General features: G+C 42.5%; 1 protein-coding gene across 1 annotated transcript; it reads left to right on the forward strand.

The window, feature by feature from the left end:
* Positions 1-2,456: 2,456 nt before the first annotated feature.
* ALDH7A1 (aldehyde dehydrogenase 7 family member A1) lies at positions 2,457-16,428 on the forward strand. The gene is made up of 18 exons (XM_032953483.2): positions 2,457-2,708; positions 4,089-4,142; positions 4,947-5,012; positions 5,109-5,189; positions 5,491-5,614; positions 6,166-6,298; positions 6,691-6,735; positions 7,503-7,580; positions 8,025-8,122; positions 8,239-8,280; positions 9,516-9,610; positions 10,474-10,558; positions 10,981-11,087; positions 11,922-12,038; positions 12,515-12,612; positions 13,300-13,373; positions 14,949-15,024; positions 15,957-16,428. Exons 1-18 carry the CDS (start codon positions 2,469-2,471, stop codon positions 16,009-16,011), a joined length of 1,668 nt encoding a protein of 555 aa, XP_032809374.2. The 5' UTR covers positions 2,457-2,468; the 3' UTR covers positions 16,012-16,428.
* Positions 16,429-16,994: the final 566 nt, after the last annotated feature.

Here is a 16,994-nt window from a genome sequence, read left to right on the forward strand (position 1 = left end):
GTGTGGGTATAGGGGCTGTAGGGGGTGTGGGTATAGGGGCTGTAGGGGGCGTGGGTATAGGGGGTGTGGGGTGTGTAGAGGGTGTGTAGGGGCTGTGGGTATAGGGGGTGTGGGGTGTGTAGAGGGTGGGGGGGGCGAGACTTCAGACTTCATCACCGGCGTGACGTTGAGTTAACAAATGCCGTCTTACATCGTCGGTGGTGCAGTGGTTATCCGGCTGCGCTGCGAACCCGGGGGCACCCCAGTTCGATTCCCTCTCACGGCAGGCGCCGGTGACGATTATATGAGCCGGTCCTGGGCCTCTCCTAGGTTGACTCAGCCTCAAATGTGTACCGGGTGCGGTATTGAAACATCACCACGGGGGAGACAAAGACGGCCGGGTGTGGTGCTGGTCACCCACCCCCTCGTGTGCCGTGCCGGCCTTAATAGGTGCTAGCTAACAGCACTTACCCCAACAGTATATTAAGGCTACAGGGGGATCTTTATACATTCATTTTACTAACATTCACCTGGTTACGATAATTAATTTGACTTAAAAAAAACAAGTGAGAGCACATGGGATGCTCAATTCTGTTTTGCAAGGGAGACCTGTAGTGTGAAGCACGTACACGTAGTGTATAGAAATCTCAGTGAAAAGGTTGACGAACAGTAATGACGGTTATAATTAAACACGTGCACAAATTAAACATGAAGTGACAATCAAAATGATCACACCGATGTCTCCGCGAGAAGAAAGCTCAAATCAGTGCATGCCGCCAGCCACGGAATATATCAGAAACATGGAAACATGGACAAAGGAAACAATATGCTTGGAGTGACACGGAGACAGAAAAGGGACATGGATCAGGAAACACAAAATAAATCAGAGGCATACTTGGAAGTGTATTGTTTTTCAAAGTTGTCAACCCATACCGTTTACTCCGTATTCCTGTACAGGGAGTTTTCAGGTCCATACGGCGTACAGCCGTTTCAATACGGGCAACATCTTGTTGTCTATTTGTGTTTTTCTCCCTTGTGATGGGACTTTGTACGATGAACATTCAGATTTATAAAGGGCACTGGGTGACCAATAAGGTCTGAATTGGTCTGCAATAAGGTAGGGCAACTGATACGGGGTTGACAGGTTTGTGGATTTACAATAGCAAGTGCATTTTGCCAAGACACATTGCGAAAAGGGATGATGGCCGATGAAAGAGACTGGGGATGGAATGACAGTAAAATGAAAACAAGTCGAGAGGACGATCACCAGTAATGGAATGACCAAATTGGCTATTGTGCTGGATGGAGATGGATTGTAGCATCACGGATTTAAGGGGTGGCGATGTACCGGGGAGGCATTCATCCTGCAGTAAGATCATGGCTGCTATTATATACAGTCGTCAATGATTAAATATTAGATTACAGTGTGTTATTTAAACTTAAAAGTGTGTTTTTTTATCCTCTGGTCATGTTTTGTTGTTCAGTTTGGATGTTTGCCTTTTTGATGTGAAGTTGAATTCTCATACGCGGATATTTGTGGGATGTATTCGCAAATGTAAGTCGCGGGTGACAGGGTTGCATATGAGAGTTTATTTTTCAAGTTTGTTTTGTTTAACCAGGTGAAGACTCAAGATACTAAGCATAGCAAGAGTGACTAGGATCACCAAAACGACAAGCAACAACGTAACCACGAAGTACACAAATGAAACGAATATAAATCAAAGGAAACACAATCAAAATAAAAAAAACGCACGTCGCCCTTGCAAAAGAAACAATATATCACGTCTCGATGAGTTAATTTAATCTGGTTAAATAAAGGATACAAAACAAAGGTGGAGTCTTGATATTTTAACACTGGTTTTCCTTGCACATGAAGTTAAAATAAACTCTCAGCTATTCTATCAAAGCGTATGGCAATATGTTCAGGAGCTAAATGGAAATATCCAGGTCTGATAAGCCACGATAGGACTTAAATGAGAGAGTTCGTGTCGTTTCATATTCTTCCTCCAATGGGTTGCATGGCCACAGCCGCACTGTGGCTTGTCTTTAATTTTCAATTTACGAAGGAGAGGTGCGCATTCGCCTTTTGATGTCTACGGCGAATGTCAAAACCAGGAGGCGTGCGATGCTTGGGTCTCGAATGAGGTGTTTATTCTGGACGTCCACGAAGTTCCACTTTGTCCGCCAGCGTTCCTCCAGACCTGGGTGACATTCTAGGATGGTGACAGTGCGAACTCAGAATATGTATTTATCCTGGACGAATCCGATGAGCTATAAAGCTCTTTTTTTTTTCAAAGCTCGGGACTTTGAGTCATCCACACAGCTGGTCACAAAAAATACACGTACGTTACTTGGAGGCGCTTGCCAACAATTCAGCAAGAAAGGACAAATTGTTGAAATTGTTGAATGCTAACGTTGGCCCCTTGCTTCTGATTGGTCCGCGCGAAGGGGCGTCGTCCCTTTTTATACCCTCCCCCCCCCCGCCACACATGGCCACTCAGCAGACAGCTGATCGCAGGGACGAGCGCCACGTGGTGGCCATGCTGTGCGCGCGGAGCCTCCGCATCCTTGGCCGATCGCTGCACTCGCCTCCGCCGTTGTCTCTCCGCTACCTCTCGGCGATGGCGAGCCTCCTGATAGAGCAGCCCAAGTACGCGTGGCTCAAGGAGCTCGGCCTTCGGGCTGAGAACGACGGCGTGTACAACGGTGTCTGGGGAGGGCGCGGGGAGGTGAGCCCACAAGCTTTGGTAGAATTGCCTAAAAATAGTCGCACTCGTGCACGGGCCGAGCCTTTGTGTTATGCAATGCAGTGATGTTGAACTTGACAAAACATTTGGGATACCACTTTGGCAGCTGTGCACGAGCACAGACAATCAGAAACTCAACACATTCGTCAATAACGTTTCGGTCAGTTGCCCTTCATCTCTGCTGAGTTAAAGGGACTTAGTGCATCACTTTACGCCATTATAAAAGTATGACCATTCTTTTAATGTAGAGTTAACTTTTTTTTTACTGCTTTGGATGCATTCTATCACGTGTCATACGCTGTGCCTTTGACGTGTACAGTATTTGCACCTAGAGTCGCTCCATACCGACTAGTGATGCTGAACCATCTCGGCACGCCCGTCGACTTCGTGTATTGGGTTTTCTCCTGAATGATCTCGCGTGGCCTTCGATTATTAGATATTCTATGTTCAGCCGTATTCCTGTCAGCCGATTGTTTTCCATTCGCTGAAGGTATTCGCATATTGCCCCTGGCACATGAATGCACCGTTGACTGAAACTGTCGTCGGTCGGTGTTTGTGAAATGCTACGTATGGTGCGAAAGTTCAACATACGTACATAGGCAGTGACAATGTTCCTTTGCTATACTAAGTTGCTCACGTCAGATATGTGAACTGTAAGGCACTCACTTTTTTTTCCATTTTGGAAACTCATATACGTGTGCCAGCACACATCTGTGCCAGCATAGCACAGCAACACTCGATTACGCACTCGATTGCGTAAGCTAATGAGTTGCACAGTAATGCTGGCACTGCATACCAGTGAAATAAAGTCTCAGTGATTTACAAGCTAGAATGAGCATTGTTTCTTAAGCACCACCTCCGATAGGCGGTGCTCGTCTGTTTACAGTCCTGCAGAGCCAGTGGTGGAAATTCCACATTCCTAGGGCGAGTATAGCCATAGGACAACCACTTGTTAACCTCTCCACAAAGTGGTAACATTGTTGTCGACCCCAGAGATGATGGGATGTGTCAACGCACAATCAGGGTCAGAAATCACAACTGTCCAATTGCAAGGTGTGCATTACATAAGCAGTGTTAGCTGAAATTTAAAGTACATTGCGAATGTTCATGAAGAGTTGTAATTGACCTTACGTCTTCTGCATGGCTTTTTTAAAAAATTATATTTACTGTCGGAGAAAGTACATCTTCATGTCTCTTTATACGAATACGTTCTAGTGATTGGATTGCACGGTGTCTGTACCGTACCAAAAATTGCTAAACATATGCCTGCAATCGACTGTATTGCAAAACCACTCGATTGCGTAAGCTGAGTTAACGTTTTTATTTATTATAATGATGATTCTCTTGTGTTGGGATGTTTAGCTCGTGACGTCATACAGCCCTGCTACGAACGAGCCCATTGCACATGTGCGCCAGGTATGACCCAGCCACTACACGTGTCAAGCTGTCATTTTGATTGACTAAACACACAAAATGACGGAAAATAAAGCAATGCTATTTGTTTATCCAGGAAGGCCTCGCCGAGGCTGAAGACTTTGCCATTAAAGTTATGGTTGGGATATTTGGCCAGTTCCATTTGAAGGAGTTGTGTGGCTGGGACGAAACCCAAGCACCTGAAAACCCCCACGTGCATTCGAGGGGATAACACTTGAAGCCTCACCGAGATAGATTCAATAATACATTGCTTTACTGCTATCTCCTGGCTATCTCATCTGAAGCCTAGAAACACCTGGTATTCACACGCAGTGTGGTCACCCTCACAGCGGCTTTTGGCCAGCGATCAAACAATCACGGTCACTGCATCGCGTGCTTTCAGATGCGCTTCTGCAGCCGTTTGAAACGCTCTTTCCTCGGATATTAGGACTTTTAAATCTAGAATGAAAACATTTAATTAGAACTGCCTTTTGTGTTTAGTTTGTTGCCTTCCCCTGCACCTCTGATTAGCACGGTTGGCTACGTACAGTGCGAAAGAAGTTCGACATACATAAATACAACCAGGTTTCCGACCTGCTTAGCTTTGTTTTGATGATATTGGGTGCATGCAAGGTGCACTGGTCATAGGGCAGTTGTGGATATCGTAAGACAAATAATGGCAGTTGTCCGATTGAAATATCGTTAAGTACAATATTGTTTTGAAATGTTTTGTGTGTGATGATGGGTTTGGAGCCCACTGTAGTGCTTGGTTTTTCATAACAGGCAGCATTGTCTTTCCGCGTGCAGGCCACACTTGCAGATTATGAAGACACTGTGAAGAAGGCAAATGAGGCGTGGAAAGTTTGGGCAGATGTAAGTTTATTTCTACTTTTTTATGACTATAGAAGCATTGCTTGCATGGTATTTGTCTATGAAGTGATGCATGTTGTAATTATCTTTTTCCTTCAGATTCCTGCGCCGAAGCGGGGTGAAATTGTTCGACAAATTGGTGATGCTTTGAGAAAGAAGATAAAAGTTTTGGGGAATCTGGTAACTAAACTGCTAATTTATTGCTGTTGAAGGCCTAGCATGAAGTACCGTCACGAATTATTTTTGCCATTGTTAATCACTTTACACCCAACACTTTAATGCATTTATCGACAAAAAATCAAAATATGTTTTTTTTTTTAATGCACATGCTACAGCTCTAGTTGCTGTAGTACATATCACCAGATAGAGTTTTGCATGTGATTTGAACTCGCATATATATATGCGAGTTCAAAGCACGTAAGATTATGAGGAGCCCCCGTTTGAATGTGTTAACATGGTTTGTTAATGCGTTGGCATGAAGGTGTCGCTAGAGATGGGCAAGATCGGAGTGGAAGGGCTCGGAGAGGTGCAGGAGTACGTAGACGTCTGTGACTACGCCGTGGGACTGTCGCGCATGATTGGCGGCCCAGTCCTGCCCTCTGAACGTACGTTGTTACGCACTATCGCTCCGTGATGATTGGCCGCACATCACGCGCAACATTAACGGTTTGTAGGGGTGCCACGGTGGCGAGCTGTTAATTACCTCGCCTGATATACAGGAGATCATGGCTTCGATCTAGACTGATGCCTGTATATTTGGAGTTTACATGTTCTCGCCGTAGTTATGTGGATTTTTCTCTGGGTTCTCCCGGTTTTTCCCTCCACATTTAGTAACATGCATTTACAGTAATTGGAAGTTATAAATATCCACATGATAAGCCACTTTGTTGAGCTATCAATTGTGACCAGGTCGCTTCTGAAAAAAGAGCTATCTAGCTCCGTGGGTCTTACCTCGTAAAATAGAAATAGTTTCAATAGTTTTTTATATGGCTATATGAAATAAATGTTGACTCATCTCTGCAGTGATCCAAATGTTAATCTTTTTGGCAAAGTTCAATTTGCACTCACAACTAGCTGTTACTTATTCACATTTGTAATTCATTACAAAACATTGTTATTTGACCGTTTAATAATTTCTGATTTTCTCTTGTGCTAGGCCCTGGACATGCCTTGATTGAGCAGTGGAATCCAGTGGGTCTCGTGGGAGTCATCACAGCCTTTAACTTCCCTGTGGCTGTGTATGGTTGGAATAATGCACTTGCGCTTGTCTGTGGAAACTGCTGTTTGTGGTGAGCAACGCTTAATGATGTTCAGCCTCTTGGATACACAGTGTTAGGGCAGTCACGTGACCGAGCAACGGCACGTTTGCCGCTTGTCGGGAGAGATTCGCTGTTTGAGCAGATGCTACGCTGGGCACGTGGACCATAAATAAGAGCCATTGCTTCACAGTGGACGTTAAAGATTTCGTGACATTCGAATGAGAGTAGGACGTGTGTGCTGTCGCCATAGTCCAAATTTGATAATTGCTCGCAAATTGAGGGGAAAAAATAGCATAGCAACATCACCCCCCTAGAGGTAGGGCACTTCCATTTTCAGGCCGTTGCTGCATGCATGTTATGTAGCAGAGGGACATCTGCCAAGGCACAGGGTTTTGATTAACCTTGTGATTTTGTTATTTTAGGAAAGGTGCACCAACCACTCCACTAACAAGTGTGGCTGTTACCAGGTGAGCTGCTACATTTCCATTAATTTGGTTACAGGACTAAGGCCTGCATATTTAAATATGAGATTTCATCATCATATTTTATAGAGTTGATCAGCCCTAATCAATCCACTGCTGGATGAAGGCCTCCCCAAACTGTCACAATTTCTCACAATGATTTGTTGCAACAATCCATCTAGCGCCTCCACCCGGCTTGTTTCTTCCCCTCCATCCACTCAGTGGACGTCTTCTCGGACTCATTCCATCCCTTGGCTGCCACTCTGTCATTATTGCCCAATGGCAATCGTACCCTGCCCGAGCCCACTTAACTTTCCAATTAGAATGATGTTTTAACCTGCATGTGATCTGTAATACATTCTCTTCTATTCTTGCCTATGGCGATATTTTCAGGAACGAAATGCCAATGTCGAGGTCTACTAGTCACGATGGGAGGGCGCACAGGAGAGAGCTTGTGTAGTGTAGCTATTCCTCCTCCATTGCAGGAGAGCATACTACAGTGGTTTAACTACATGGTCATTAGTTTGGGTTGCAAGGCCTCTTTCGCACTGTGGCTTGTCTTTTATTTTCCATTTATGAGGGAGATGTGCGCAGTGGCCTGTTGATGTTTTGGTGCAGTTTATGGGTACACCAGTGTCTTCGAAGAATGTAAAAGCCAGGAGGTGTGATATTTAGGTCTCGAATGAGGTGTTTATTGACTAATCAACGATAGAGTTGCTTATTTATAATTGCAAGATGCGTCTTCTAATGTCTCGTTTATATTCCAAAATCAGAATTGTTGCAGAGGTTTTGGAGAGCAATAATCTTCCTGGAGCTATTTGCTCATTGACTACTGGTGGCGCTGACATTGGGTATGTGTGAAATGGAGCATTGGAGATTTGTCTCAACAACACCCACTTAAATGCTTTATATATCTATATAAAACACTGCATTTACACAATTGTAACAAAATCATAGTGAATTATACGTTATACGTAGGGATGATAAAACACGTCGCTATTATCATAATCAGCCATGGTCAATCCACTGTTGGATTAAGGCCTCCCCAAACTGCCACCAAATCTCACAGTCCTAAGATGCAACAATCCATCTGGCACATGCACACATGCTGATTGAATTTTCCATCTTCTCGTTGGTTATACACTATGTGACGCATCAGAGTATACAACCGCATCTCCGATAAGCACGGTTGGCGATGTAGGGTGCAAAAGAAGTTCAACATACTACATTATTTGCTGCTTTGAAAAAAAAAGTTGCCCTATGTCTTTGGAACAATGTGTTTCTTTCTACTGCAGCACGGCTATTGCACGAGATGAGCGTATACCGCTGGTGTCCTTTACTGGCAGTACCCCAGTAGGCAAGCAGGTGGCGCTCATGGTACAAGAACGCTTTGGTAAGCAAATCAACAGAGTAATGGAGTTGATCTGAAAAACACATACACGTTAATAATGTTATTACTACATTGTGATTAAATTCCTTAATTGTTTCATATCACGTCTTTTCCATCAGGTAACAAACTGCTGGAGCTTGGGGGAAACAATGCCATCATTGGTATGCAAACAGTGTTAAGTCATTTTATTTAAATTTATCTTAGTATTAATCTAGTTGACGGCAGCCCGTGACATTTTATTCAAGCCATAGTCTGTGGATTTCATTTTGTCATTCTATGTGTCTGGTTGACGACAGCAGTTAAACATGTAATGCACTCTGGATTATTTAGCTGCTATACATTTCCACATGATCAGCCACTTTGGACAGCTATCATTTGTGGCCAGGTCCCTTCTGAAAAAGAAGCTAATAGCTCATTTGGCTTTGTGGTAAAATAAAATATATATTTTGTATTTGGTTTAACACGTAGGCTTTCGCGACCAATATTATTCATAGTAACGGTTTTTGGGTTAGATCGCGTTTATTTATAAATGTGTCGTAACCCTCCACCACCCGACACGGCCAATCAGCAAAAAAAGTGTCACGTTGACAAAAGACAAATAATTCACTACTTTAGCCCACCGGTGTGTTGAAGAGTACTCAAACTGTAAATGTTGATTCACTCTTCAACACACCGGTGGGCTAAAGTAGTGAATTATTTGTCTTTTGTCAACGTGACACTTTTTTTGCTGATTGGCCGTGTCGGGTGGTGGAGGGTTACGACACATTTATAAATAAACGCGATCTAACCCAAAAACCGTTACTATGAATATTTTGTATTTGTATACTTTGCATTCCTATCGTGTCAGTGCACTGCTTGTTGTTGAAACTTCTTACCTGCTCCTACTGGACAACTGTGGAAAAGAGCTTTATAGCTAATCAGATTCCTCTAGTATAACTTAAGATTCTGATTAAATGTTTGTACGTTGGTTGCACAATTCCCCACCCCCCCACCAATATCATGTCAGCCAATCGGTATACTTAGAAAATATTTTTTATACATTTATAGCCAATTCACATTTTGGTTCTTTCTCAGTGCACTGGAAGTCTCTAATGACGTTATTAAATTATCTTAGTCTGTGTCTTCATTCAGACAAGTTAATTTCATCTCATCTCATCATAGTCTGCCATGCTTTGGTGGGTAGCTGTAATAATCGTCACGCTTGATGATTTTTGTGCACTCATAGTCATGATTGATGAAGAAAAAACTGTCGTTGACATTGTTAACAAAATGAAAGTTGTATGCAGGTTCCGTTTGTAAGAGGGTAAACAAAATTGTAAAAGGATCTCTTGCACACTGTGTGTTTATGTTCCGAGTGCATCTTTGCGGTTACAATGGTGCTTGTTTGTCTTGGCAGTAATGGACGATGCAGACCTGAATCTGGTGATCCCTGCAGTGCTCTTCGCTGCAGTGGGGACAGCTGGACAGCGTTGCACCACTACCCGCAGGCTGGTAAGGCAGTGCAGGTGAAAGGTTGGGCATTGTACAAGCAGGCTATGTAGGCCGATCATAGTAAATACCAAACACTCATAAATGGAACCGACAAAACATCCAAATATATTTTACCAATTTGTTTAATTTGTACTTTCGGGCAAATTAATCGTCAAATCTTACAGAGCAGTGTGCCCCATGTGTCAGACAATCATCAGATGTAATTTTCACAGGACATACATTTGAAAGAAAATCCTTTAAATTGCTTTTCTATCTTTTCCACACGAGGGGGCACAAGTTCTTCTGTGAGATTGTCACATGCCATTCAAACCATTATAATTGTTTAATTCTCAGAGCTGGAATTGAGCTAAATGGAGTGTAAAATCAAATTGTATATAATCATCTTTGGTAACTAGACTGAGAATATCACCTCGCTATACCTGAGGAACCCAGTTTTAATCACAGGTAGCATCCTGAATTTGAACCCATAATCTCATCTCTGCCAACTGGGCACTCTTACATCTGTGCCACCTGGCTACCTCTTCCTCCAGAAAAATTGTGTTAGAGTTCATAGTCTTTCTTGCATAAACAAATAATATAATATATGTTATACTTGGCATAATGCAGCACTCCGATTGCAGTGCAGAGCATATTCATTATGTTCTTTATCATGCAGCTGTTAATTTTTTGTTATTTTTGTATGTGGTTTAATATGCGATAGATAATTGATTGTTGATCAATACTAATTGAGAAGGCTAAATCTAAATGGTAGGCCTTTTCAACTTCCTTTAAAAACAGGCATATTATCTCGGTAGATCTCAAACAGTTGTAAACAAACCTCATTGATTGATTGATTGAACGTGCTGTGCCACTTTCCTGCCCAGATTTTGCACGAGAGCATTCATGATAAGGTGGTGGAATCATTGGTGAAAGCTTACAAACAGGTTCGCATTGGAGATCCTCTGGATGGTAAGGGCTTTGGAGTCTAAAACTCAGCTCCTGGATTTTAGTAAATTACTTCCTTTCAATAGACTCCTTTCAAAATAATATTGGTCGCAAAAGCCTATGTGTTAAACTTCTTTCCAAAGCTATTACATCTCTTTTGGCAAGAAAGTTGAGTGAATTCCTCGTGGGACGTGACCCATCCATGAACTCTTGCAGACATGGACAAAAAATTCTGTTCAGCATTTTCACGCTAAATTTATGTGACATTTAAATAATTCAACACCTGCTACCCAAGGAATGCCAATTTTGGGAAGATTAACATCTATAAATCGCTGACAGCTTCATTACATTAAGTCCTTGGCATTTATTGGAATGGCTTAATAAGCTGTTGTGGCACTTAAAGTTATACGGAAAGTAACTGAAGCAATCTTGGCATTTCTGTCCAGCTAATACCTTGTACGGGCCGCTGCATACCAAGCAATCGGTGGAGATGTACAAGGCAGCGGTGGAACAGGCTGTGAAGCAAGGAGGCACTGTGGAGTGTGGTGGCAAGGTCCGTTTGTTTGCAATACCTATGGAGTTGAATTTTTAAGTATCAGCCCAGCAATTTCTTATTTGTTTAACATCTTCACATTTGAAATGTTGGCAGAATTGTACAAATCCACTTTACCCTGAGATTTTTTTTTGTTATAAACAAGGCCTTTGCAAACTGCAAGTCTGTCTATTCTAGCTAATGATTTTCTGAGCACCCTTAATGTCATTGTAAATGGCACATAAACAGACAGCCAGTGGCTTGTCTTTAGCAAAACAAATTAATCTTACATTGTCTTAATGTATTTCAGTCATAAGAAAACGTATCAGCAAACTGGGTGATTTAAGTTTTATTGCTATCCATGGATGGCAAGTGATATCCAAACTGTTGTAAAGTATGAACAGATTACACTTAGGACCCAACACTAGGCCTTTATGCAGCAGTGGATTGACAACTAATTTCTTTAAAACAGTTGTGTTTCTCATTAGTACAGTTAGCTACGTAGAGTGCGAAAGAAGTTCAACATACATACGTACATATGACAAAGGGATGTAAATATATAACTTAACTCTATGGAAACTGTGCAATAGCATGCCACAGTGAAAACCACAGGTTCATGCAAAGTTTTGGCCAGTGTGTGCTTGTCAAAGAATGCAGTTCAACATGCCCAGGAGGGCAGTGTTTTGGTTACAGACAAAATAGTTGTGGTCCACGTTGTGGGTTGTGAACGGCATGATCATGAGGTCTGGGAGTGTCCTGTTTAATGCGGTTCTTTGAATTGCGGTTGGTTTAAAGGGTGCAGGAGCTGAATTGTAAAAAAATACAAAGATACAATGTGTATTTTTATTTTGTTAGGTTATTGACCGACCTGGAAACTTTGTGGAGCCAACCATCATCACAGGCCTGAAGCATGACGCCGCCATCGTTCACCAGGAGACGTTCGCTCCAGTGCTGTACGTTCTGAAATTTAAGGTAAGCGTTCTACACGATTAGATTACACTTTTAATGTATGGAACAACGTCGCACGTTCGATTGTCACATATCCCACCCTGGGCAATAATAACTGGCCACACCCAGCGCAGTGTTTGTGCATGGTGGTGTAACTGTCATTTCTATAGATATTCACATTTCTGACCTCTTAACATATACACCTATACCTCAGTCCCCAGCTCGTCAGACAAGTGATGTACTGTGTATATATATATATACTTACTACTCTTCATGTCTGATGGGACATACGGCTACAACGAGCTCACTGTTTTTTTTATAATTAGTAGTTATTGCCGCTTTCAATATACTTTTTCTGAAACGTACTGTTTGGACATTTCTTCTCGCAAGATTTATGTCTGCATATATTTTTTTTGGTTCAATGTGCCATCAGGCTCTAAAGTGTATTGAACTTGAGCTGTGTGTGGGTGTAATGAAGATGTTTGGTATGTGGTGTACAGGCTTTTGAAGAGGCCATTGCGTGGAACAATGAGGTGAAGCAGGGTCTTTCTAGCAGCATCTTTACCCAGGACCTGGGAAGAATCTTCACATGGCTTGGGTAAGGGTAGTAAGGGTGGTAAACAACAGTGCAATTGCATTTGTAGTTCACGTATACAGCTTTGCCAACAAGTTCACGCCATGCAGTTTAACGTGCAGATTGGCAAAGAACCAAGATCCCCTGTAAAGTCTACACAGGCTGTAGGGGAAAATGGTTATAGCGGGACTCTACGAAGTTTGGCATGACATGCAGCACCACACTCTACCGCCTTTGTCTCCTCAGCACTGATTCTTACACACTGCTCTGGGTACTCGTATAAGATTGAGTCGACCTAAGGGAGGCCCAGGACCGGTTCAGATAATTACCATGCATGTTAGCCATTGCCAGGAATTTAACTCGGGAAGATGCTAACCGTATGAATACATGTGTTGGCGATTAAAAACACATCTTGACCAGATAAGTTGCTAATTGCTCGGCAAATGTGCTTGTTTCTAAGTGCACTCTTTTTTATATTGATACTATGAATGAAGCGAATTAGCTTATAGTTGAATAACATTTTCTGTAATTGAGACTTGGTTAAAAGGATAAAACAATAACTGACCAGTGACGCACTTGATTGGAAGATGTGTTCTTGCTGTTGTTGTGAGCTCTTAAAAATGGCACTTAGGGGTGCATTTGTTAAATAGCTGAAAACAAAAATACATCTCAGACGTCTAAAACCCCCAAAAAATGCTGCTATAATTTCAGGCCAAAAGGCTCCGACTGTGGAATCGTGAATGTTAACATCCCAACAAGTGGTGCGGAGATTGGTGGTGCCTTTGGTAAGTGCGCTTCTTTGTCTGCTGATTTAATGCATGTGCTATCGGAACAATGGATTTAGTGATATTGATTTGGTTGGAAATAACTTTCCGCTGCAGTATTCTAAGGTTGTTAAAATTCCTCTTGCATCTCTGCCGTGTACAACACCATGTGTGTGAGCTGCAGCTGGCGGGGAGAGCATCTTTATGTAACGTGCAGCGAGGATTTTGAGAACGGTCAAGACAAGACTATCGACTTGGAGACATTGCATATCTTAAATAGAAATGTGGCAACAGTTGACTGATACTTCAGATCATTCTACATCTTTTCTAAATCCATTTTGGATTGGTTTCAGTTTCAGTTTATTTATTTTGGTATAGCCCTGTGAGCCATTTGGCTCTTGAATCGGGTGCGACCACAACAAACAAAAACACGAACAAGAAAACATCTTAAAGTGGCTATGTGACTGTGCAAACAGAAAATCCATGAAAAAAAACTGCAAAATATTCCTGAAAAAAAGTACCGTACACCAACGCTGTGTGCAAAAAATCCCAGTTGGATGCAAGTCCAACAACAACCACAAAAACTTAGATTAAGGCCATCAGTCTAACTCCGGACTCTGACCTAATTTTTACAATAAACTGCATAAATAACATGTAACACCAAATCCTAGAGCCATAGCTGGCTGCATGAGTTACTCCACAATAACAGAAGCATCAGTCGGAGTATCAAATTTTTCAATGCACCTTTAAGATCAGCACGCTAAATCAAAATACAGATAATACTTTGCAGCGTCATCCGGAGCGAAACATTTTATTTTATTTTACGCCAATGAATAGCAGTGGCAGCTAGGGGTGTACAACTCCTCTAGAGCAGTTTTGAGAGAAGATCTCATTGGTAGCGATTCAAGTTGCAGTTTTTGGTGAAGTGGGGGCTGTTTGGTGGGAGGGGGTGGGGGAGGTACAGGATCAGCTAAGGTCACACTCGCCACTTGTAGTAGCTCTCCATGACTGTAAATCCATCGGATTCATAGCCCAGTGCGCTCAATGTTGTGTCAACGCTCCACCCCTCACTGACCAACACGGTGAAGTATGGTAAAACAATCCCAAGGACTGACACTGCATGGGGAGGTCTTCATCCAGCAGTAGATTGACAAATGGGGCTGTAAATCGTGAGACGATGCACCCGGCTTGATGCTGCCATGGCGTTGCCGTCGCGTTGTGGTTAGCACCACGAGATTTACAGAGGTCACCGGTTCCAGTGAAAGTTTATTCAATCTCATCCGCCTCTGTTCAGCCAGCAGTATACACGGGTACACCACGGTTAGTCGACCAGACTGTCTCCCTCGGTGAGGTGAAGCGTGAATATTTCAAACCCTCGTCCAATACGCCCTGACCAGTGTGGAAGTGGAGGCCCAAATACCGTGTAGCGGGGCTCTCTAGAGCTCTCGGTCGTGTAGAGATTATTCCACCAGCAGTGGTGCGAGCAAGCAATTGCAGGGCCGCACCTTTATCCTCTTCCCGACGTAGGTTTTGTGTACAATACGTGTACTGTGGTCACACATGGCCACTGTCCCTGTATCATCGCTTTGCATCCAGGTGGGGAGAAGCACACAGGCGGGGGCCGTGAGTCTGGCAGCGATTCTTGGAAGCACTACATGCGGCGGTCCACTTGGTGAGAACGAGGCCTTTACATGTAGTCTGCAACAGTTACAAAATGTGCATTGTAAGGCAGTGCAAGTCGTAAATGAAGGATTTATATTTACGATTAATGTATTTGCCCATTAACTTTATAACACTTGAGTTTTCGCAGCCGCTTGAAATCCAAGTGCCGTTTTTTCCGGGTTCGGCTGTATGTTGAGTGTTTCTTCTCTCGGGCTTTCGCCGCGCACAACTCGGCTCCTGAAGATGCATACAGCTGTGCGTGGTGGAAGCTTGAGAGGGAAATGCTCAACACGCAGCCCAAATCCGGAACACCGCACTTGGAGCGAGTCAACTTGGTTCACCTCCCTTTCAAACGTGTTTGTACATAAACCGTTCTGATAACTGGGCATAGTTTTCGTATACGAGTCTAAAACACGATTAATGCATCTGAGGTTACTATAAGCAACTTAACAGGCTCGTCAAAAACACCTTGAGTGGCCTCTCAATGAACATATCACAAGCGATGTTTAGGGCAATGGCCCTTCTTCGAGGCCAGAGAGAGAGGGGGGTAATAAGGGTTTGAGACTGCATTCTACACCATGGGGCCCGATTAGATTTTTATATTTTTAAACATGACCAGTAAAAAAAACTGCATATGAATAGAGAACTAATAGTCGCTATTGAGATAACCACTAATAATTTAAGTAATAAACTCATTGTGTGTATATATAAAAAACCTCAACACATTTGTCAATAATGTAAAGTAACATTAGAACCTCTCAATATTCATCATTAAAATATTAAATTTTGATTCAATTGCAGGTGTACAATGAGACTAATTTTTTTTTACATTTTATCAATGCATTTTAACCAAAATAGTTGGTGAGTGTTGCTTGTTTTGGTCCTTTTCAATATTTAAATACCGATAATTATATCTTTATACTGTTTTTTAATGTTTCACAGCACTATCAACTACAGCAAGAACCTACCATTGGCACAAGGAATCAAGTTTGAGTAATGAGTGGCTGCAAGCATTGGCGATCGCGATCATATTTCAAAAGGACCCAAGAAATGTGGCTTTGTGCTGATTAAGGCATTTTTGCTATTTACGTGACAACTCATTATTGAGATTTAGAATCATGCATCCATTTTCATAAACGTATCTCAAGCGCCCTTTTTTTGCAAATAGGAGCCGTCTTGTTTGTACCAAACGCTGGGTCCTAATCACAAAACCCAGCTAATGTGTTCATTATTTCTCACACAAACGGTTAATTTTCATTTCATTTTAAAATGGAATGTTGCTTTGCAAGCTATAATTTACCAGGAAAGGAAATGACACGGTTTATCTGGCATAGTGCTTTGATATAATTTACCGTTCTGTGTACACGTAGTGATAAGATGAAGAGCGATGAATAAAATATGCTTTTTGAAAGTCCTTTGTCTTTGCCTTTAATTATTAAAGCAAACCAATGCCCCCCTCCCTATTGTCTTGTTGCTCATTGTGGTATTACTCCGACCTGTTTCATTAAAGTTGTACGACCATACATTTGCTTGCAGGATTTTACCTACCATTGGAACACAATGTTTGCACAGTAATACGGGTGAGGAAAATTATTTCGGTGCAGTGGCAAGACACATTTTTTTTCTTCTTTGGTTCTTTCGGTAAAGTCACGTAGAATGAGAATAAAATAATAAATTGATAAAATAAAATAACGCTAATATTCTCACGACGTTTCGGTGAATAGTCACATACAAGTTAAACTGAAGGTTCATCTCATTTACAAATCTGGCATTAGAGTCGGGATATCTGATTGGTGACCGATTATCGATTCAATTACTCGAGTAATCGGGCAATGCAATTTGCAACAGAGTTGCATCTTTTCCCGCGTGTGCTGCTGAACGGGAGCTGCTGGGCAGGGCTTGGTGACGAATTTGGCGTCAGCAGCCGCGTGACGCTGGGTTGGTGGGGGGGGGGGAGTCTCCTGACCTCGGAGGTGCACG

This window comes from Petromyzon marinus, chromosome 13, assembly GCF_048934315.1.
Source record: "Petromyzon marinus isolate PM22_M1 ecotype Great Lakes invasive population chromosome 13, UKy_Petmar_22M1.pri1.0, whole genome shotgun sequence".
Classification (NCBI taxonomy): Eukaryota; Metazoa; Chordata; class Hyperoartia; order Petromyzontiformes; family Petromyzontidae; genus Petromyzon; species Petromyzon marinus.

What these genes read in the sequence shown, in the direction of transcription:
- ALDH7A1 (XM_032953483.2), top strand. Translation starts at nt 2,469, where the DNA reads ATGGCCACTCAGCAGACAGCTGATCGCAGGGACGAGCGCCACGTGGTG. An exon ending in CGTGGAAAGTTTGGGCAGAT is followed by an intron (nt 5,013 to 5,108) that starts GTAAGTTTATTT and finishes TTTTTCCTTCAG; the next exon opens with ATTCCTGCGCCGAAGCGGGG. An exon ending in CTGTGGAGTGTGGTGGCAAG is followed by an intron (nt 11,088 to 11,921) that starts GTCCGTTTGTTT and finishes TTATTTTGTTAG; the next exon opens with GTTATTGACCGACCTGGAAA.